This window comes from Protopterus annectens, chromosome 4.part0, assembly GCF_019279795.1.
Source record: "Protopterus annectens isolate FY-2018-M chromosome 4.part0, PAN1.0, whole genome shotgun sequence".
NCBI lineage: Eukaryota > Metazoa > Chordata > Ceratodontiformes > Protopteridae > Protopterus > Protopterus annectens.
In genome coordinates this window covers 620,909,506-620,933,906 of record NC_056733.1, presented here as the reverse complement: position 1 = coordinate 620,933,906, position 24,401 = coordinate 620,909,506, and the positions used below count along the sequence as shown (strand labels likewise).

General features: G+C 36.5%; 1 protein-coding gene across 1 annotated transcript in view; it reads right to left on the bottom strand.

Moving 5' to 3' along the window:
• The window catches only part of SBNO1 (strawberry notch homolog 1), a gene marked incomplete in the record, with an annotated part of 3,303,179 nt that overhangs the window by 857,782 nt on the left and 2,420,996 nt on the right, over positions 1-24,401 (bottom strand). The window contains 1 exon segment of the mRNA XM_044068578.1: positions 20,853-20,927. Within this exon segment, the coding sequence (XP_043924513.1) occupies positions 20,853-20,927 (75 nt within the window).

The window sequence follows — 24,401 nt, the reverse complement described above, 5'->3', positions numbered from 1 at the left end:
CTAAACAGGGTAAAGAGCCATCAGATCCAGCTTTCTTTATACAGGCCCATTTGAATACTAAACCACAATTAAAGTGTTCAGGTCTATAATGGCTAAAAGAATGGCAAAAGTAATGCCAAAACTGATAAATATGGATCAATGTGATTTTGTAGAGGGGAAGCAAACATTTGACAATATTAACAGAACACTGATGCTCCAGATGGAAGCAGAATGTAAGTAAATACCACGGTTGTTGGTGGGTCTTGATGCAGAGAAAGCATTTGACAGAGTAAGCTGGGACTTTATGAGCAGGGAAATGGAAGCATTTGCATTTCCTGAAAAAAATTATAAGGTTAATTTGGAGAATATATGAGGGATCGGAAGTGAACATTTAAGTGGGTGGTGTCCTCTGATAATTTCTGCTTGAGCAGAGGAACCAGGCAGGGGTGTGTCTCTCTCGCTCTCCCTTTTATTATCTGTATTATATTAAGAACCATTGGTAAAGAAAATGAGGGACTCAGAAAATCAAGGATATAACTGTATGGTAGTTAAGAAAACCTGCCCTTGGGGGGGGGGCGGAGCCTGAATGGCTAACTGGTAGCAGCATTTTTTTTTTTAGAGCTCCACAAAACTAGTTCAATAACAGGAAATAATTAATTTCATCGAACAAAAATATCCAACTATTATTGACAAACTTATGAACTAATAGTGTACTAACTTTGAAAGCTTTTTGTCAATATTTTCCTATCAAAATTAATCTGGAGACTACTATAGCCACTTGGAAATGAGTAACTCAAAGAACTCACACTCTAAAACAGCCTTGAAGAAGGAAATCCAATTGATGTCCTCCGTACTGCAGGAGCTGTCACTGAAAATGGATAATTTTAAGGACAACCTTGAAAATCTAAGAGAGAACTGCCAAAAACAAACAGATGCCTTTAAAGAATTATTACAGCAGCAACAAACAAAAATAATGGACATTGAAACATCTCTCTCTGATATAGATGGAAGGATGAAGGAAGAATAAAACCAAAGTGAATTTCTCTTACAACAAAATAACTGGTTAATCAACAAGATAGACGATTTAGAAAACAGAGAAAGGCGCACAAATATTAGAATATTTGGTCTTCCGGAGAAAGCCGAGAGTGAGGACATAATTTTATTTTTAAATTCCTGGTTGCCAGAATTCTTAGACCTAAAAGGAGGACTGTCAAATGGCATAGAAAGGGCTCATTGAGCCATAGGAAAACCTGTATCATCATCTCCTAATACTCCTCCTAGATCCATTGTAATAAAGTTTTTATCATACCTTGATAAAGAACTTGTACTAAAGTCACCATAGAGGAAAAGTCCTTTAAAGTATAAACAACACCTAATAAGATTCGATAATGACTATTCAACTAGAGTTCTAGGTTTAAGGAAGAAAGCATGGCCATTTGTAAAATTCCTGAAACAAAACAAAATCAAAGCTCAACTTGCGTACCCTGCAAAAATCAAGATTCTTTACTCAAATGAAATGAGAACCTTCGACAACATAGATGAGGCAGCTTCTTTTATCAAGAATAATATAATTACAATTCCAGAAGAAATGGACTTGTCAACATCTAACTCACTGAAAAGATCCAAAGAAAAAAATTCTTGGACTGATGTAAAGAAGAAGAAACAAAAAACTGAAATAAAAAATGTAACAAGTTTAAATACTCTCAAAGATTTTACTAAAAAGTGAAATATATACTAAAGGAAACTGAAACCAAAACGTATGTACATTTACTTTTTTTAGTTGTTTCAATATGCATAATATTGTTTATAATTCTTCTGTTTTTCTTTTTTAATACAGTGATGCTTCAACTCTACTTACTACAGGATGAGGCTGCTTGTGTCAAGTGGTTAGCACAACAACACTTGTATCAAATTTAAATGTGTAATATTGTAGGGATTGTTTCTTTCAAAAAGCTCATTTTAATTGCTTAATAGATTGTCTTGATGGGATAGAATTGAGAATGGGAGGTGGGGAGAGGAAGGAGAAGAGCAGTGAATGATCTGGGTGTCTCCGTTATGAAATACTGACATGCAGCTCATATAGATGGTTTGTAACCATCGGGTTTCATGTGGCTACAAGATATCAAGTAATAAGCAGTAGGTATCGGTAAAAAAATATAAATATAGTAGTTACATAACTGATCGGTGTTGAACACGTCATTGTTACAGTTTAAAAGCATCATCTCTCTTTCTTCACACGAACTGTCTGACGAGAATATGAATAAATATCGGCTGTTTACAAGAAGTCACAAGCTCATTTCACAGTCAAACACACTTGCGAACACATGAATAGCGTCCTTGTAATCATTCAACACCACAGTAACACTAATAGCTTGCACTCGAGCGCTACAAGGATACAATGATGAAAAAGAAAGAGAAATAGGACAGAATACAATATAGTCTTACTAGGGAGAGAGTAAGAAAAAGGAAAAAATAGTATGAACACATTCAGCTTTATCGGACTACAACAATTATATAATTCAATGTGAAAAAAGCCCACTATACTAGTACACAAACGAAATTACTAAAATAGAAATATAAATAAGAACAGTGACTTTTAAAGAGTGGTGAGTGGCAGGAATTCAGTGTATAAACTGTTAGTCAAGATACCAAGAGTTTTCACATCAATACAGCTGTAGACTTCCTGTTAGTCTTAAAGTGACAAGCACCCTCTAATATAGTCCTGATAACATGCTGATTATTAATGTTCAAAACATTCAGGAAATGGTCAGGAAAATGTTTCGAATTTTATGTACAGAATTTATTTAGTCTTCCAAAAGCTTCTGATTTCAAAGCAATATTTGCACCTTCTTGACTGTAGCTGTTGTACTGCTTATAAAAAAAACCCTGTGACAGATTTTAACATTGTTTTAATTAAAATATCTACATGCCTCTGTGTGTGTGGGTTTGTGGGTACATGTGTGTCTATGTTAAAAAAAAAAAAAAAATAGTGCAGGACAGATGACCGATTTTTTTAGTGTATGAGGTATTTGCTAATTCCAAAATAAATGATAATTCTTTAAGATGCCACCCTTCTAGCATGTGCTTGTATGAAACAGTTGGTTGACTAGCACAATAAGATGTTAAAGACCAAACGCATTCCAGTTCTAACGGTTTACTGGACAGGGATATCCTGTAATGTAATGGGCAGCAGTGTGTCATACATACCAGTTAATGCCTGCTAGCCAATTTGTTTCTGTAATGCATATACATTTTTGGTACAAGTATTTAAAATATATACAAAGTTCTACAGTGTGTATTGGGCTGTTTTACCACTTTATCATCTCATTATGACTTTCAGTACACCTAGCATAGCACATTCAAAGGATATATGGTTAATCAGTTGGGTGGATTTAAACATCAAATTCCAGCAATTTTAAAATACTGATGGACAGTTAATCTGTAAAATGCAGTGACATAATATTTTACAACTGACAACAGATACGATTTTAATTGTCCACAGCACTGACATAGAAAAGGAGGCTACATTATGTACAGTTAGTGACAGGCATAACAGCAGTCTGCTGCCAATCATAAACATGCTGAAAATCTCTCTTAGATTGATGTTTATTGTATTTCAAAAGGAAAATTGACATATATTGGAAAGCTCTTGGATAGATTCAGAATATTTAGTTGGAATAAATATGAAGTACTTTATAATAAAAGTAATGATAAGACAAGGCTAAACAATAGGAAGAAATAAGTCTACTCAGTTCAGTAAAACACTGCATACTAACTGTAAGAATTAGAGAAACAGTCAAGTGATTTATTCTACAAATCTCAAACATGGAAATATGAGTCTGCATGTGTCAATCTACAAATATGTGTATAAGCACAGAGATGAGCACAAAATAGTGACAATACACAAATATGTTTATCATCTACATGGCTAGATTTGACAATGTGCACATGTGCAAATACAGACATATCATTTTTAACTGATTCTAGTTATTATATCGTTTATTTGGAAACTTAATTTACTTTTTGTCATGCATAGAAACTCATTTACTGCACCACAGCTAAGCTGCACAACAACGGAAATACTACAATGTACTTCAGTGGGCATTCTGAGTCTGATACTTTTTTTTTATCAAGTAAGCTTATCCTAAATAAAAATATAGTTGGTTTAATAGTTTTTGTTAAATATACTTAGCCATATGATTGATATGTTATTAAATGATCATAAGGAATGTATTTATATATATATATGTATATATATATATATGTATATATATATATATATATATATATATATATATATAAATATATATATATGTATATAGTCTACAATTACTTGTGTTTCACTACGTATACAATATGTAGAACCATAAATATCATTCAACATATACTAGTTTATAATTTCAAAGGTCTCTAAAAATACAAGAATGGAGCATGAGGAAATCTGTCTACCAAACATGAGGGTTAATCTGGTAGATATTTTGTTTATGTCTATCAGATTAGGAATGTATATCACTCCATGTGTGATGGGGGGAAGGTTGAAAGAAAAGATTATATTAATCAAATTAATTTTACTTAAATAATTTTACACTTTTTTATTATGGCCTGAAATGAACATCAATATAAAAGTATTACAAAAAAGATTCAGTCTATTTATGATACATGAAATAAGGAGAATTCTGTTCCAAATACAATACTATAAAATACACTTGAATATCAACATAAATATTAGCAAGCATGAAACTCAACAAACATGGACTTAACATTACTTTCACTGAACACAAATGGTTTAAATAATCCAAAGAAAAGATTAAACCTACTAAAATATTTAAAATTAAACAAAGCACAAGTAATATTTCTTCAAGAGACTCACTTTAAAGATGATGAAAAGCATTTATGGAATCTAAATGAGTATACAACAATAGCGCAATTATCATATAAAACCAAAATTAGAGTTAGGATACTATGGAGAAAAAAATATCATTAACCCCCAAATTCTTTGTAGCTATGAAGATAAAGAGGAGCTTATAACAATTATTAAAATAAAATTCAATAATAGAATCTGGACATTAGTAAACCTTTATTGGTTCCCAGGAATAGGAAAAAGTACGACAAAGAAACATCTAGACTTTATTAGTAAAACATATAAAGGTAGCTTGATATTAGGTGGTGACTTGAATTGCATTCTTGATAATTCAGAGACCACCAACAAAAAAATTTACGTACAACTCCTATAGCAAAGCTACTCAAAAAATGGGTTGAAAATCACAATTTAATAGACGCATTTAAATTTAGAGAAAGTAACTCTGTTATTTTCGCACCAAGATTCACAGATTTACAACCCAAACAAGAATAGATAACATTTTTGCTGCACAAGACCTTGATGCGAAGATAAATAGTTTTATAATCGTACCATGTTCATTATCAGATCATAGAGCAATCCTTATTAATATTCAAACAAATTTAAAAAATTAATACAAAAGGACAAGAATTCCAGCATATATTACGAAACTAAAATAATTTAAACCTTGGCTACTCACAGAGTTGAAATTCTTTCTAGACACTAATCTCACTAATGAAATCAGCATAGTTACGGTATGGGACACTCTAAAAGCATATATTTATGGTAAAATTATCACATGGTACAAAAATAAACTAAAAGAATGGGAATCAGAATTACTCAACATACAAAATCAAATAAAAATAAATAATTTAACAAATGCACTGACTAATAAGAAAATTAATGATCTGCATGAAAAGTTTAATGAAATTCTAATACATAAAACTAATTTAGCACTAGAAAGATTAAAATTAAACTCATATGCTGTTTCTCCTAAACATATACATAACCTGGCGATAAGAGTTAAAGTACAATCTAAAAGAAATAACATTACTATTATACATGAAGTAAGGAAGAACAAGAAAGTATCAGATATAAGTGATATATTAGATGCTTTTAAATACCATTTTACAGAACATTATAAGATGGAAGGAACTCAAACAAAAAACTTTAATTTAGATTTGAAACCCAAATTGATTAAAACAATCCCAGAAAATTTAAAATTAGAACTTCAAAAGCAAATTACTATTAAAGAAATTTTAGAGAAAATCAAAGAAAGCAAAAATAATAAAGCTCCAGGAATGGATGGTATTATAGCTGAAATATACAAAATATTTCCATCATCTATAATCTCAGTCTTCCAAAAAACCTTAATAGAAATACAAACACACAACACCATTCCACCATCTTGGAGATGCTCATTAATTACTCCTATAATAAACGAAAATAAAGATGCATCAAAATGCAGCTCCTACAGACCAATTTCATTACTAAACAACGATTATAAAATCTTTATGGCTATTCTAGTCAATAGAATCAAAAAATCTATGATAAAAATTATAAATGAAGATCAAACAGGGTTTATACATAATAGGCGCACCTATGATTATATACAAAGAATACTATTATTGACTATTTAAATAGAGAAAAACAAGAGGCCTTAATAGTTGCATTGGATATAGAGAAAGCTTTTGACTCCTTAAACTGGGATTTCTTGTTTAAAATATTAGAGTATTATAAGTTTCCTAGCTCCTTTATTTCATTAATAAAGAACATATATAAAAACAATTTAGCATATGTAAAATTAGGACCTTTCACTTCTGAATCAATAATATTGACAAAAGGCACAAAAACAAGGCTGTTCCATGTCCCCCATATTATTTACATTAGCCATTGAAATATTGCCATCTCAATATGAAACAATCCCAAAATAGAGAGTATAAATTTATATAATCAATATAATTAAAAAATAATGCTATTTGCAGATGACATACTTCTTACCACATCTACTTCTAAAAATTCATTAAAAGAATTAGATATACAAGTTGCTAAATTTTATTCAATTACAGGATTGCATTTTAACAAAACGAAATCAAATGTTACGATATTGAATAAAAATGATTTTCAAATAAATGATAATCATATAATTGGTAGACAATCTCTCACTTTAAACTATCTAGGTATAACAAAGTACAACATTAGAAAAAAATTTAAATATAAATTACACGGAAATCATAGACACAATAAAGTCAAATATAACAAAATGGAACAAAATATATATAACGTTTGGAAATAGATTCCAAGTAATAAAAATATTACTTCCAAAAATCTTATATATACCACAAGCTATTCCAGTAATACCAGACAAATATTTTTTAAAATAAATAAATACATTATTATTATGATTTCTTTGGCATCCTAACAAAAACAGAATAGCTTATACACACCACATTAGACCATGGAAACTAGGTGGAATCAATTTCCCGGATATTGAAACTTATATTAGAGCCTCCATTTTTAAAATAATTATAAATTGGATAGATCCATGCTATTCTTCTAACTGGAAATCTCTCCACACTGTTATTTATTCAAATGAAAATACCATTTTAAAAAATTTAATGATAGACAATCATATTAATAAACCATGGCATATCTTATGTGCTAGCCTTCAATATAAAAAAACCTACTAATCTAAAATACTTAAATATGTATAATTCATTTAGAAGATTTGTAACTTCTAATACAGATATAAAGTTATGGCTAGAACTTTTATATCCTTTCAATGTAACAAGAAATTTTCCAAACAAAATGCATAGAACGGTTTTCATTACTTGGGAAAAGAAATGATTAATTTGCGGGCAACAATGCATTAATGAACATAAGGTTTTGGATAGTCAACTTATAATAAAAACTTATAATCTCTCTACATCAGACTGGGTATTATTACAAAGTATATTACAATACTCAAGATCTATGCAGAATAATTAATTCTTCTTTTAGAGATAAACCTACACTTATAACTCATTTGTATGAGAAAATTTGACAATAAAATGATATAAAATTTTAATAAATTATAAAGTTAAAATCAATCTAAAATTTTGGAATCAGATAACAAAATGTCATTCAATAAATGTATCCCTGGAAAACAAAAACAAAATACTAAATTCTGTTAAATTGACATCCAACATACAATTCTGGAGAATTTACACATGGAAATTTCTGCAGAGATCCTTTTTTACTCCAAATAGATTAAAAAATGTAATACTTCTAATAATGTTACATGTTGGAGATGCTTGCAGAGTTGTAAAGCAGACTGGATACATGTATTTCATGATTAAGTTAAAAAATTTGGGGAAAATGTCAGCAATTTCATACAAGCCATATTCTCAGATACATCTGTATTAAATAAATCTCTAATTTTGTTGAATGTTCATGAGAATTTATAATTAAATAATAGCAAACTCCACCTACTATGGAACATTCTAGCAAATGCTAGAAAATGTATTACCAGAAAATGGAAATCAAATCTGGAACCATCATTTAAAGAATTTCTAATATTGAAGGAAAAGTACAGTTGTGTACCTACACAAATGTAGATGTTAGAGTGTATTCACTGTTGCAGTCATTACACTTGGGTTATCCTGCTGGCAGGCTACCCTCAGTCGGCCTGAATTCCAAAGTCCTGGTCGGGCGTCGGTTGCTGTTGTCTCTTCCCTGACGTCAGTGCACCAGGGGTATACAAGATGCAGACGACGCCATTTTCTTCAGTTTTTCTTGCCCCAGATGTCAGGTGCTCCCAAGAAGGTAGGCAATATATATTGCTCATAAAAACATACAGTAAAATAAAAACAATACCTTCATTTACAAGCACATACACCACATAGGTTGTATAGGATAGAGAAGCATAGATAAGTCCCAGCAAAGAAAGGGAGATGGAGGGTGGGTAACCTGGACTGCAACAGTGAATACACTGAACAGCTACATTTACGGTAGGTACACAACTGTAATATGTTCATCGTGTTTCACTGTTGCAGTCATTACACTTGAGTTGAATCCCAAAGCTGAGGAAGGGCGGCTGGGTCTAAATAGGATTAGGAGTGGCTATGAGACCCTGCAGAACTGCAGTGGCAAAGCCTGCTCTGGATTTACAGTAAAGAGGTAAGTGATAATGCTTGGTAAAGTGTGCACTGAACTCCAAGTTATAGCCTCCAAAATTTCCTTAGTTGGTACTCCTCTGAGAAAGGCTGCTGAAGTGGCTGCTGCCCTGGTAGAATGTGGCCTAATATTCTTAGGCACTGACTTGCCATGGTGTGCATAGCAGAAACGAATACAGTGTCCAATCCATTTTGAAATACTCTGCTTTGAGATAGCCTTTCCTTGTGATCTTGCAGCATATGCTACAAACAGTTGCTCAGTTTTTCTGAAAACTTGTTTTGTCGAAGTAGAAAATCTGAGGAATATTTGGAACAAGTGGTTCAAATCCTTGCGCCTGGTTCCAAGCACAGAATCTCTTCCATTTTTCTGCATAAGATTTTCCTGGTGCTGGGCCTCCTGGCTTCCAAAATGTCATCCATAACAGCTTGAGAGAGGTGTGTTCCGAGTGGCTATATTATCCGCCATGCGGCCAGATTTAAGGTTCTGAGTTCGCTGTGCAGGATTTGATTGTTTTGTTGAATCAGAATATGAAGAATTAGAGGTAAAGTCCAGGCTGGGCCTTGAGACAAGCTCTTTAGGATTGGGTACCAGTGCTGGCGTGGCCAGTCTGGGGCAATCAAAATCATTTTTGTCTTCTCTTGTCTGACTTTTAGGAGCACCTTGGGAAGAAGAAGCAGTGGAGGAAAGGCATAAACTGTTATAAAATATTTTTATTTTCTGGAAAGGGGGACCAGACCAAATCCCTGTATTCATTCAGTATCTAAATGAAACTACTGACTTTTTGAAATTTACTTTTCAGTTTCATGAACAAGAGATTAATTTTTTGGACACTTAAGATAATCAAAGTCCAGGACAGATATATTTCCAAAATCTACCAGAAGAATACTTTTTGTAGCAATTACCTACATTTCAACAGCCATCATCCCACCATCCAGGAAAAAAGTATTATTAAAGGTCAGGCTATTAGAATAGCCAGGATGACATTGTTGAGAAGCGATGTGATTAGTGAGTTTGAACATTTAAAGGACATGTTTTTAGAGAGAGGTTACCCTGGCTATTTCATAGACCCAATACTTTCAGATGTTCTTGACAAGTGGGGCAATACATATATGCCCCTATTGGGTGGAGGTGGTGACCACTATGACAATTTAGTGAAGGTTTCAGATGTTAACAATCAAACTGATTTTCAGCAAGCTTGTGTAATACAATATAGTCCCCTATATTCCAAGATTAAGGAAATTTTAATAAAAAAATTGGAATGTTTTCAAAACTAACAGTGAGATACTCCGAATATTGGGTGACAAACCAATATTTTCCACAAAGGTCGGACCTAATTTGAAACTACTATTAGAGAGAGGTAGTAATCCAACAGGGGCACAAGTGAAAAAGGGTGGAAGCAAACTTTGTGGCAGATGTTCCTATTGCTCCTACATATTACAAAACAGTTCTATTACAATTGACAACCATAATAAAAGTTATGTTTTTCTTAAAAGTGGCAACTGTTCCTCTAGCAAATTGGTATACATAGCTAAATGTAATACCTGTCCCTCGTTTTATGTTGGTAAGATGGAGAGATTATTAAAGACTAGGATATATGAACATCTATACATTAAAAATAGAAAAGATACTAATGCTTTATACAAACAGTACTTTATGTACGAATTTTGTAGGGTTCAAGTTTGCCATTCTTGACTTTACATTTGTTGAAGTGAGAGGTGGTGATTGGCAAAATGTATTGCACAAGAAGGAACTTTTATGGCAGTTAAGGTTGGCTGCAGATTTTCCACCTGGATTAAACGAACATGTAACAATAATGCCCATCTTAAAAGAAAAGGAAGATTTAGTTTAACAGCACTCATATTTTGTAATACTTGTTGAAAGCAAATCAGTTTAAAAATTTTAATTTATTTTTAGGTGTACTCATTATTGGAGCAATGTTTCAGGGAAATATTTATATACAACAAATATTTCAATATTATTTCAGTATACAGGACTTCAATATTTTACAAGTAATATTTAATAGATAGTTTTATCTTACTTCTATTTAGCTTGAAGAACTCTGGAAGCAACAGAGTAGTGGTATTTTTCTGAATTTTGTTGATTTTTAGCAACAAAATGTGTATGTTTAAAAGTTTTCTTCACAGCAACTGTGTTGTTGAACAAAAGTTTTTATCATTCTTTGTAAATATGGTTTAACCATGGGCACTTTAGTTGCTTTAATATTCATGAGTAGTAAACTCTCTTTGAACAGCATTGGGTAGTTTTGAACCAATAGTCAACTGGTTCTGTGTATTTAAACTTGTCTATTCAATTGTTTCTTTGTTCTGAGGAAGTCATACTTGATGAAAGCGCTTAATATTTTATTAAACTTTTACTGAGGACTGGCAATGTTGGTGCTTTTTTTGGTTATTTGGTTTGTATTGGAGCACTAATTACACCATTCATTTGGATTTTCTGGATGTAGTACATCCTTGAAGGCTGTCAGGGCATTCTGTACAGCTAGCATCTCTTTTTGATTGATGTGAAGATGCATTTGGTCCGTGGGCCACGTGCCCTGAATACATTTTCCTGCCATGTGTGCCCCCAGGCATAATCCGATGCATCTGTTAGAGTCTGCCTGACTGTGGGTAAAGTGAAAGGCTGTCCCTTGTTGTGGTGACAGGCCAGTGCCCACCATCGAAATTCCTGTTGCAGGCAGGGAATAAGAGTTATTATTGTTTCCAGGCTGTGGCAATGTTGAGTCCAAACACTTTTTAGGTACAATTGTAGTTTCCTCATATGCAGTCTTGCATATGGAATTAGCAAGATGCCATGAAGCCCAAAGCCTGCAGAATTTTTTTTGCAGGTAGCTGGGTCTTTATTGCCATCATTTGAAAGTAATGAGTCAGTTGCCTTTGTTTGTCTGGCGTGAGATAAGCCATCTGGGCAGTTGTATTTAAGCTTGTACCCAGGAATATTCTCTCTTCAGAGGGCACTAGTTTTGATTTCTTTTTTACTGTGTACCCTAGGCAAATTAGTAATTCTTTTACAAACACCAGATGCTTTAGTAGAATGTCCTTACTCTCTGCTTGAATAAGGCAGTCGTCCAAGTAGGGATGTATTTGAATTCCTTTTTGTCTGCAAAATACAATTACTGGTGCTAGGCATTTTGTGAAGACCATGGGCACAGTAGATAAGCCAAAGGGCAATGCTGAGAATTGGTAATGCATTAAGCCAGCTACGAATCTGAGGTATCTTCTGCAAGACTGTCTGATTGGTACATGCAGGTATGCCTCTTTGAGGCAAAGTAACTAGCCAAACATTTTTGCCCAGCATGGGTAGAAGTTGCTGCAGTGTCAACATTTTGAATTTTGGAACATCCAGGAAAGTATTTAGAATTGACAGGTCCAGTATTGGTCTCCAGACATTGTCCTTTCTGGGTACCAAGAAAAGTCTTGAGTAAAATCCTTGCCCCTGTTCTTGCTGTGGTACTTTTTGAATAGCTCTCATGTCCATGAGAGCAGAAATTTGTTTTTGTGCCTCTGTCCATTGGTTTTGTGGCAGGTCTGGCATACCTTTTGATCTTGGCATGGTGTGAAAGTGTAACCTGTAACCCTGAGAAACAATATTCAGTACCCATTTGTCCTGGGTGACCATGCACCAGTTTTGTGAGAAAAGTGCTAGTTTTCCCCCTAAGGGTGCTGACAAGAGGTAAGTGCTTGGCTTTTGTAGTGGGAAGTCATTGGGACTGTTTCCTATAAGGTTGTGATTTGTCTTCTCCACCTTTGGGGGCTGAAGCACCCCATTGTTTAGATCTGTATGAGCCTTGGGGCTGAGGTCTGCCTCTAGGGCGTCTGTATCTGCCTCTTTGTGGCCTGTCTGACACTGGAAAGGACCAAGTTTTGCAAGGCCAGTTTCTGCTAAATCTAGGTGGCTGAACCTGTAAGAAATCCTTTACTGTCTGCATTGATTTTGCTTTATCCTCCATTTTCTTTAACACCTCTTCTGCCTTAACACCAAACAAAGTATCATGCTGTAATGGAGCATCCAATAATTTTGCTTTAACATGATCAGGTAAACATTGTTCTTTTAACCAAGCATACCTTCGAATGAAAGAGCCCGTAACAACGGCTCTGCAAGAAGCCTCTAATGAATCAAAACCACATTGCAGAGCATGCTTTCTCACTTGTTCAGCTGCATGCAATAAATCCTGCATTTCCTTACTGTCATGACATTCTGAGCTTGTAAGCATTTTCTGTTTTAGCACAGATATTGTTGATATTTAAAAGCATGTGAAACTGGCAGTTTAAAGCCCTTACAGCTAAAGTAGCAGAAGTGTAAACTTTCCCCCCCATCTATCCAGTGCTCTAGAAACCCTATCAGAGGGAACAGGGTTTTTTTTCAGTGGAAGCCTTGACCCCTTTGGGACCCTGAGAAATTGTTTCTGGATCAGAAGCAGGGTTTTTATAAAGAAATTTATGAGAGTCTGGGACCCTGTAGTACCTATCTGGCTCGACTGGTGCAGGGGGTAAAGAATCAGGAGACAAAATGGATTCAGAAAAAAAATCTACAATATCTAGTACGGGGGGGGGGGGGAGGATAGCAAGGGGCCTGTGCTGAGGCAGTAAAAAAGTCTCTGAGCCTATTCTTGGATTCTGAATAACCCTGGCTCTCCCAATGGAAATGCTCCCTCATGGTGTGCAGCGTTTCCCCAAAAGAGTAATCCTCCGGAGGAGAGGCTGAAGGGATAGATTCTTCAGCATCAGAGTCCTCATAGGGAGGAACAGAATATCCCTGTTCTGAAGAGGAATCAGAGGAAATAGAAACCTGGTCAGAGGAGTCAGTGTCAGTGTCTTGCCTAGACCTTTTATCAGGAGGGGGATGGATACCCCCGATCAGAGTAATTAGGTCCTCGGCCATTTTAAGCATGTGTTTCTTTGGCATGGATAACTGTCCATGAGAATGCTGTACTTGTTTCTTTGTCTTTAATGGTGTTTTACACTTTGCCTTGGCTGCTGAAGTGGACTTGATAGTAAGCTGTGTAGGTCTGAAAACACCCTCAGAAGCCGATGCCTGCTCAGCGGCTCTGGACCCATCTGAGGGAAAAGTTTGCGTAGATCCAATACCTACAGTTTCCAGAGGCCTAGTTGTCTCCACGTGGGAGTCAGAGGCAGCCTGTGGCTCTGAGGTAACGGGTGTCAGGGCTGCGAAAGCGCATCACTGAGAACCGGCGAACCAGCGACTGGCCTAGAAGAGGCTTTGTCATCAGTTTTGGACCTCAAATGCCGGTCCTTTTTGTCTTTGCATTTTTTATGAATTCTAGTCGTTGGTTGTTCCGACGGCATTATGTAGTTAAACCTTCGGCCTAAGTAATGTAAAGCAAAATCAAACAGACACTTAATAGTGCGTTGGTTGAATCTAGCACAAAACCGACAACTAGCAACATCGTGGTTAGGGCCTAAGGCAAGGAATACAGTGAGAGGGAAAATCCTTATGAGGTATTTGCTTCCCACAAGAAATACAATTATTAACTTTTACTGACATCGGTCTGGAGCAAGAAAAAGTTTCCCCAACGGGGTACTTAGCTTTATTGAAGACTTCGGATCTGAAATTCAATTTCGAAAATCTCAGGAGTTGGCCGACCTGCACTTGCAAACTGCTTTTGCTTCGGGCACCGCGCGGCAAGAAAGACTGGAGAAAATGGCGTCGGCTGCATCTTATATACCCCTGGCGCACTGACGTCAGGGAAGAGGCGACAGCAACCGACGCCGGAAAAGGACTTTGGAATTCAGGCCGACTGAGGGTAGCCTGCCAGCAGGATAACCCAAGTGTAATGACTGCAACAGTGAAACAGGATGAACATCTGCATTACTGGAAACCAGAGTAAAAGAACTAAGAATAGCACCAAGACAATGGAACAAGAATCCATGGGAAAAAATACTACCACTTATTGAGACACTAAACTTGAATTCAAACTCTTAATGAGTGAAAGAAAAAGGAACAAATGATCTCTCATTAATATGATGTTACTCTAACTAGACTGATCAATATAATAATTTAATTTCAGGCCAACTGCAAATACTGTATATAGTTAATCATACTGTTTTACTTATTAGAAAATGGATTAAGATTATTATACAATGTAATTATTTGAAAAATTAATAAAAAAACACGGAGTAAAAAAAAAAGAAAACCTGTCATTATTTGCAGATATTTTATACCTGACAAAACCAGAGAGAGACATTACACTGCTGTGGAACATTTTGAGACAGATTCAGATCTTTTCAGGATACAAGATAAATGAAGTTAAAACAAAGGCATTAGCAGTAAATTATGTACCCACACACGAATTGGTTCATGAATATACATATTTAAAAGGACATGATAAAATGAAGTATTTAAGAGTATGGATTAAAAATTACTCTAGTGTGGCAACTAAGGATATGTGGGAACAGACTAAACAAAAGATAATACAAATACTGAGAAAGTGGAAGCCTTTGTTATATGGATAAGGACAATAAGATACAAGCACTTGTTTTTAGTCCCTTTAGTCTTGTACACAGGTCAGGCATATTTTTATCACCCAGAGAAGAAGTTGTGAATAGCAATTAAAGAGCTGAAGGACTTCATCTGGGAGGGGAAGATGGCAAGAGTCAAGTGGTATAAGCTGACTTCCAGTAGAACAGGGCGGATTGTTTTACCCAACTTGAAGGGGTATTTCAGAGCTGCACAGTTAAGACTCCCCTATATATAGCACAAACAGAAAACTATATTTCAAAGTGAAAAGGGATGATGGATGAAACAGGTGAGGGGAAGCTCAAGAAACAAGGAGAGACTGGGATTTTGGATGCAGGCCTTTAAGGAGAACAGTAACCATGCAGAATACTATATCCATAAAGTAGCAGAAAGTATTCTAAGAACTAAGCCAAAATGGGAATAGAGAAAGGGGATTTTGCTGATAGGGGTGACTGCAATTAGGAATATAGACAACAGGCATTTGGGGGCTGGAATTTATGGGAGAAAACCGGCAAAGGAACCAAGGTATTGAGAGCAAATAACTAGAGGGGGAAAGATGATAGAATGGGAAGATGCCAAGAATTTATTTGGACTGTAGATTAGAGATTGCCTTCCTCATCAGGGATTGTTATCAGAGTATAGGCAAAGAGAAACAGGTGGGTCCTAAACGAAAGACCAGCACTGGTAGAGTTTTTAGTAGAACCGAGAACAGAAGCTGCCATTAAAAAAAAGGAATAGTTAGTAGAGCATATAAAATGCTGCATAAGTATACAAATCAATCAAAGGAGGCTAGAAAGGACTGGGAAGACAAACTGGATAAGCAATTCCCAAAGAAACAATGGGAGGATATATGTACATCTCCCAAATACGCAACAAAATCTAAAAGATTTAGGATTTCTGCCTGGAAATGTTTGCCTTCTATACCCCAAGTAGACTCCAGAGAATTTTTCCTCAGGCAGACAGCAAATGTTGAAGGTGTGACGGGGAGGAAAGAGGCTATTGGGAATATATTTTCTGGGAGTGTGGTGGAATTGGGGGACTTTAAGGATTCCCTGCCAGATGCACTGTCAGAGATGATGGGTGGGCAAGATTGGTCTGATGAGCGAGATGATTTTTCTGAGCTATGGTACAGAACCGGAATTGACTAGGCATGGTAAGCTTTTGCTGTGTTTAATAATGGTGGCTGCCAAAAAAAGCAATTACAAGAAAATGGAAATTAAAATGTAAACCAACTACAGTAGAATACAGTAACAGAGAAAAAACAACTGGAACAGATCTTTAGAAACGGGTAGGAGCAAAATGCATAGAAAAAATGGGAATGGTGGGAACAGTACATACAAGGAAGGAATGAGGTTTAAACGTTGGCAGGAATTAAATGAGCTAAGTAATGTTTGGCTGAAAAAGACTGGGTAGATAAGCGATGTTTAATGTTTGCAACTGGGAGTGTGTCAGCACAGTTTGTGACGTAAAATGCCTGCAACTAGGATTGTGTTGGTGTGGTTTGTTTTCATTTATATAAATGTATAACTGCCTGTGGAGTAAGTGATGGTTTAATAAAGAGGTTTCTTTTTTACAAAAAGTAATGAACAGAATAATGTAATGTTGCTTAGTTTATATGATATATAGCAATATATGTGAAATATAAAGTTTATGTTAATTATAGGGTGATTACTTTTACGTGCCAGAGGCTCCCTTCGCTCTGGAATAGAATTCCAGTTCATGTGAGGCAGAGCACCTCACTGAATCTCTTCAAGAAGAATCTTGATAAGTGGATGGGGGATCGTAGGTTTGTCCCAGGGATTACTCCCGTGTCACTATTAGACAGAAGCACAGTAAACTAAACCTTAAAAAGGGCACAGTATACTCAAATCAAGGGGTGGCGTAAGCCATACAGAATCGGGCTAGGCTTATAATTGCCCCAGGTCAGATAGCCTAGTATGAACCTATGAATATAAATTTGTCTGTGTCACAAATGATAATTCAATAAAGGTGTTTGAAAAAAAAAAAAAAGAAATCTGAAGGCTACAAAAGTGGGAAAGAAACATTCTCTACTTTAATGGTCGAACATTTGTCCTTCATTATCACCAGGAGAAGGATTATTTGCATTATGTACCAACTTGTTGCTAGCATGAGATGCAGTAGAAATCAATGCTGGGACATACCTAAGGTGAGAGAAACGAAATGCATTAGCCTAAGGTACCTTATACTGCTTTTTAGGGACTGACGGCTGAGTACTATTATTTACTGGCAGCAGTGAGTACAGCCTCCAAGACTGGCCGTACAGGAGGAATGGGATATATCAATTTGTATAATGTCATACAATCTTATTTCATGGCAACATCTATTTGTCCCAGAAAAAATACCCCACTCATTCTGGCTATGATCTCATTACAAGAAAATCCCTCCACAAGAGGATAAGAAATATTTTTTTTCTCACAATCAGAGCTGGGCTTAAGAATTTGTAAGAGAAGCATCCCTATCTCTGTCACAATAATTAAACCCATTTTCCTCTGGAATTACTGCAAATGGCAAGACCACTTGTAACTGCTTTTGTGTACCAGTCTTCATTGCCTGTAATGCCCGTCTTGCTAAGGTAAAGTACTCTTTTTAAAAGTAGTTACTTATTCAGAAAAACAATATTATTTTTTTTTCTAAATAGCAGGTCTAGTAGAAGACTGACTTAAAAGAAGGACAACTGATAGAATTAAATAAACTAAAACAGTTATTCCCTCATAGAAATGGCATGTATGTGATTTAGTAAAACTGTTTCTCACAGCAACATGTATTGGTAAAACTGCTCTCTCATAGTGATAGTGTGATATTTTTAGGAACAGTATAAAAATACAGAGCCTGCAAATGCAGGAAGAAATAAAAGTGCGCTTGCATGACATTGTATTTCTAAATAAGCCCAACAGAATGTGTTTGTGTAAAACAAAAAATATACTTCTGAATATATTTTTAGAACAGCATATGATGCGCTGGCTTAATGTGCTTGTGTGGAACAAAAAATATACTTCTGAATGTGTTAACAAATGGCATTAACAGAGGCTTTTTGTTCAAACATCCTAAACAGATGAAGGTACAGAGATATTCAAGCTAAAGGGTAATGACTAACAGTAGATAAAGGTTACAAACTATCCTATTAATGAAAGAAGATTCTGTCATGCTGAGAACTGGTTTTCTCTGGATGAGCATGGCTAACAGCAGAAAAAAACTTACAGACTATCCTACCAATGAAAGTAAATTTCTGAAAGAACATTTCAGCCTGCTGAGAACTGGTTTTCTATGGATAAGAATAGAGACAAAGAAGGCTTCAACACAAGAAAAAATGTTTTCATCAAGGACAAAGTTCTGAAACTATAAATGTGGTTGTAAAGACTTTTTGGTGGACATCTGATAATCCAAGTCAGCTGAGGATGTGCAGTGTACTTGACCGTTATATCTGTGTTATAAAGAAAATGTAATTAATCGCACGGTAGTGCTTGGTCAGCTTGTTTCAATAAAACTGTCATTATACAAATGTACGTCTGTACAGTTTGTCTGTGAAGCCACATGCTGTAAACTTCAATTTAACAAATAGCAATCTAATGGTCTCTTGACCAGAGAATCGCCTGGAGTGTCTCCCAGATTTAGAAAGACGGTTCTTCTGTGCCCTTATCAAACACTGGAACAGCCAGAGAGGATGTGGATGACTCCCTGTGTTCTTGATGGCTGGAAGAACTACAGCAAAGGAAGCCAGAGAGGTAAGTGACTGGTCTGAAAAACAAACAATGGCCACTGCAGGTTCACCCACTGTTGACAGAAGTATTGACAGAGTTTGCAACAGCAGTGAGGACTCCCTGGCAAGTGATTTTTTTTTCTAGGTATAGCAGGAGAAGAACCACCTGAAGCAAAGTAAGTATCCATGCTGTCACTGGGAAAGAATAACCAAAAGTGGTAAGTGTTGCTGGAGCGAGTTGGTCAGAAGATAAGTTGGCACTGAGTGTTCACAGGCAGCACAATTATACTCAACACTTTCCTATGTCCCCTTATAAGAAGAAAAGCACAAGTGCAGTGGTGCAGAAGTAGAGTTGTCGCCTTACAGCAAGAGGTTCTCTGGTTTGATTCTCAGCTGGAGTGTCTTCTGTGCAGAGTCTGCATGTCCTCCCTGCATTCGTGTGGATTTCCTCCCATGTTACAAAGACATGCGTCTAGAGCATGTCTCCCTGTGCCTCCGCTGAAAACTGACTTTGTTCCAAGTCGGACATTCCCGGTTAACAAATGTTAAATAAATAAATTAAATCCCCATCAGAGCCTTTACATACTGAAAGCACACAGTCATTAAAGCAATACTGTTAGTATGTTGTCATGAAGTGAGCATAAGCATTACACTAACACACACATTTCTGCTAATTCCTCTGTAAACTGTTTTATCCTCCTCAAAAAAATTGAAGTAAATTTTACACAAGTAAAACATAACTTGTCACAAAATTAGCCTTGGGACAAGTAGATTAATAGACATCTTTAACTAAAAATGGCAGACCCCGACTGGAAACTTCAGATATTGTGAAAAATACTATTTTTTTAAGGAAAAAATACAGTCTTTAATCAAAAAATAGAATCAATATTTTTCTTTAATTTCTGTGTAGAGACGTGCCCAAGGGACCTGTATGCCAGAAGAGAAATTCTTAACCAACTGTTTACCATGTCAAGCCAGAGAGATGGCAATAAAGTACTGATGAAATCTTAACTCCGGCTAAAGAAGAGGGATCAACAGTCAATCAGCATCAGAGTAAAGGGGTGCTTGGGTGTGTTTGTGTTGTGTTGGTGGGGAGATGCAGCTTTTTGAAACTGGATGGTCGTTTCATAAATAAGAAATGACCCATATAGCCTAAAGGCTACTGCAGCAGTGGGAATGATATTCATTTGTATTCCAAGCAGCTCTTTTTATTTTGCTCACTTTTAGTATTTTAATTCTACCATAGGGGCATTCCCAGTGACCATTAAACTTGCTTAGAGGGACTCCCAGCTTTGGTTATCATATTAACCAGGAACCTGTGCCTCTGAAGTTCAACAATGCACTTAACTCTAAAGCAAAGAACAAGGTCTACATTGCATCAGGTGACATGTTACTGTAAATCAAATATTCTATAAAAACTATGTTGTAGAATCTTTGTAAAGAAAAGAACTTCTGCCATAAGACTTTAAACCAGGTATAACATATGGTGTCCAGAACTTCACAAACCTATTAATTATATTTACCACATTAATCTAGAGCTCACCACATTTCCTTCATCTATTCTTATTTAATACACACAGCAAGAAATTCCCTTGAGGAACTGTAGAGTCCAGACTGACAACTTTTCTTCACTTACAGCAATTTTAGAAAGTTCAGAATGATACAGACCTTTATCTAATGTAAGAATTCCTGAGCGATCTTCTACATTTATTAACCCAATTCCAATTAGTCCATTTCGAACATCTGCAATTAAGTAAATTTATGTTACTTCTCAAAAAAGGTAAATAATGCTATGACAAAGACCAAGGTAAGGATTTGTTTTTAAATGAGCAGAAACATTCTGAAAATATGCCAAGCTGAACTCAATCTTAATATTAAGCATCCCAAGTTGAGCACAATCCATACAATAAGTAGTGAACCCCACCAATGTAAACACAATAAAAAGCATTTTTTATTAAACAAACAAAACACACCTAGCAAAACTACTGGTACTTGAGCAAGAAAAACCTTCAAAGAAAGCACAGTTGTGCACACTTACCATAAATGTAGATGTTTGAGTGTATTCACTGTTGCAGTCATTACATTTGGAGTAATCTGCTGGCAGGTTGCCCTTAGTCGGCCTGATTAACAAAGTCTTGGGTCCTGCGTTGGTTGCTGTCCCTTCTTCCATGACGACAGATAGGGGTATAAAACATGCCAACGCTATTACATCAGTTTTTCTTGCCCCAGATGTCAAGTGCCCCCCAAATGGGAAAAAAAAAAAAAAATTTATATATATATATATATATATATATATATATATATATGTATATGTATGTATAAAATTAAAAACACAAAAAATATACCTCCAAACGAAAGCAAATAAACCAAAAAGGCTTTTAAGCATAGTAAAAGAAAGTAGAGGTATAGTAAGAGAAAAACAGGGGGCTGGAGGGAGGGTAACTAGGGCTGCAACAGTGAAAACACTCGAACATCTACATTTACGGTAAGTGTACACAACTGTACTATGTTCTTCGTGTTTCACTGTTGCAGTCATTACATTTGTGTAGATTCCCAAAGCTATGGTTGGGAGGATGGATTTATACAGCATTAGGACCAGCTATAAGGCCCTGCAGGACAGCAGTGGCAAAGCCAGCTCTGGATTTAGAGAAGAAAGGTAAATGGTAATGTTTGTTCAATGTATGAACTGAGCTCCAGGTAGCAGTTTCTAGAATGTCTCTGGAAGGAACACCTCTGAGAAAGGCTGTAAAAGCAGATGCAGCCCTGGTGGAATGAGATCTGATCCCCTGGGGAATAGATTTACCATGGTGCATATAGCAGAAATGAATACAGTGGCTTATTCATTTGGAAATAGTCTGCTTTGAAATAGCCTTTCCCTCTGCCCCTGCAGCAAATGCCACCGGTAGATCAGATTTTCTTAGAGATTTTGTCCTGTTTAAGTAAAATCTAAGTTGTCTGTGTACATCCAATGAATGCAGAATCCGCTCCCTCTTGTTCTGTGGCTTGGGAAAGAAAGTTGGCAAATGAATGGTCTGATTAAGAGCCACACTGGATACCACCTTAGGCATGAAGGATGGATTTGTCCTGAGAGACACCCTGTCCGCATGAAAAATAATGAAAGGTTCCATTGTCATAAGAGCCTGTAATTCAGAAATTCTTCTGGCTGAAGTGACTGCTAAAAGGAAAGCTGTTTTCCAAGAGAGAAATTTTAAGTCTGCAGTAGCAGCTGGCTCAAAAGGAGGGAGAGTGAGTTTTTCCAATACAAAACTGAAATCCCAGGCAGGGGTTGGAGCTCTCCTGGGTGGTCTTAAGTTTTTGGCCCTCTGAGATACTGCTTTAGCAGAGGATGAGAGAAGAGGAGAGGTTCTGTGTTGTAATGAGCTGAAATGTCTGAGGCATGGATATTTATGGAAGAAAAGGACAGGCCCTTGTGAAGCATCTCGGTTGAGTATTGTAAAATCTGAGGAATATTGGGCAGTGCTGTGCTTATTCCTTGTGACTGATTCCAGGCACAGAATCTTTTCCATTTGTCAGCATACGAATTTCTAGTACTAGGCCTTCTCGCCTCCAAAATGGCATCCATCACAGGTTTGCTGAGGGATGCCAAGGGTGAATTTAGGTGATTAGCCACGCTGCAAGATTCAAGGTTTGGAGCTGAGTGTGCAGAATTTGATTGTTCTGCTGAGACAGTAAAAGTAAGGTGCCTGAGGCAGGTGCCACAGTGGAGGGTGTGACACATTGCGCAGGAGTGGTTACCAGTGTTGGCGAGGCCAATCTGGAGCAATCAGAATAATTTTTGGTTTGTCCCTTTTGACTTTTAGTAGAACTTTGGAGAGCAAAGGCAGAGGGTGGAAAAGCATAAACTGATAGGTTTTTCCAGCTGAATGATAGAGCATCCACTTTCCAGGCTTTTTTTGTGAAGAGTCCTTCTGCAGAATTTGTCCAACTGATAGTTCTGGGGTCAGGCAAAAAGATCTATGTCTGGACTCCCCCATTTGCGTGTCAACATGCTGAAAATCCATGGTTCCAGTTTCCATTCATTTGGGTCCATGAGATTTCTGCTTAGTTCGTCTGCCAGAGTATTCAGCTTTCCTGGCAGGAATTGAGCTTGTAGTTGTATTTGGTAGGTCAAGGCCGTGTTCTACAATGCCACGGCTAGTCTGCAAAGGGGGTAGGAGCGTGTACCCCCCTGCTTGTTTATGTACCACATAACTGTGGTGTTGTCTGTCTTTATCATTAATTGCCCTGGATGAAGGTAGTCCTTAAAGGCTGTCAGTGCATTCTGTACAGCTAAAATCTCTTTCTGATTGATATGAAGGTGCATTTGATTTGGGCTCCATTTGCCCTGAATGCACTTTCCTACCAGATCAGCCCTCCAAGCATAGTCTGATGAGTCTATAGTTACTGTTGGGGTGGCAGGGGGTTGGAGTGAATGGCAGTCCCTTGTTTTGGTGGCAGGTCTCTGCACACCATAGGAACTCTAGTTGCAGGCAAGGTATGACAGGAATCATTGTTTCCAGGCTGTGACAATGTTGACTCCATAAACTTTTTAAGTACTACTGAAGTTTCCTCATATGCAGTCTTGCATATGGAATTAGAAGAATGCAGGAGGCCATGAACCCCAAGGCTTGCAGAATTTGTCTTGCAGATAGCAGGGTTTTTGTGGCCACCTGTTTGAAGTAAGTTACCAAATGAATTTGCTTTTCTGGCGTAAGGTAAGCCATCTGGGCAGTTGTATTCAAGCTTGCACCCAGGAATGTAATTTTTTGAGAGGGTACCAGTTGTGATTTCTTTTTGTTTATGGTGTACCCTAGACTTGTTAGAACCCTTTTTACAAACGCCAGATGTTTTAGAAGAATGTCCTTGTTTTCTGCATGAATTAGACAATCGCCCAGGTATGGATATATTTGAATATTTCTTTGCCTGCAAAATGCAATTACTGGAGCCAGGCACTTTGTGAAGACCCTGGGCACAGTAGATAAGCCAAAGGGCAGTGCAGAGAACTGGTAATGCAAGTAGCCTGCTTTGAAGCGGGGGTATCTTCTGCAAGATTCCCAGACTGGGATATGCAGGTAAGCCTCTTAAGTCTAGAGTTACCAACCAGGCATCTTTGCCTAGCATAGGAAGCAACTGTGGAAGAGTCAGCATCTTGAATTTTGGAATGTCCAGAAATGTGTTTAGAGTCGATAAGTCCAGAATTGGAAGCCATGATTTGTC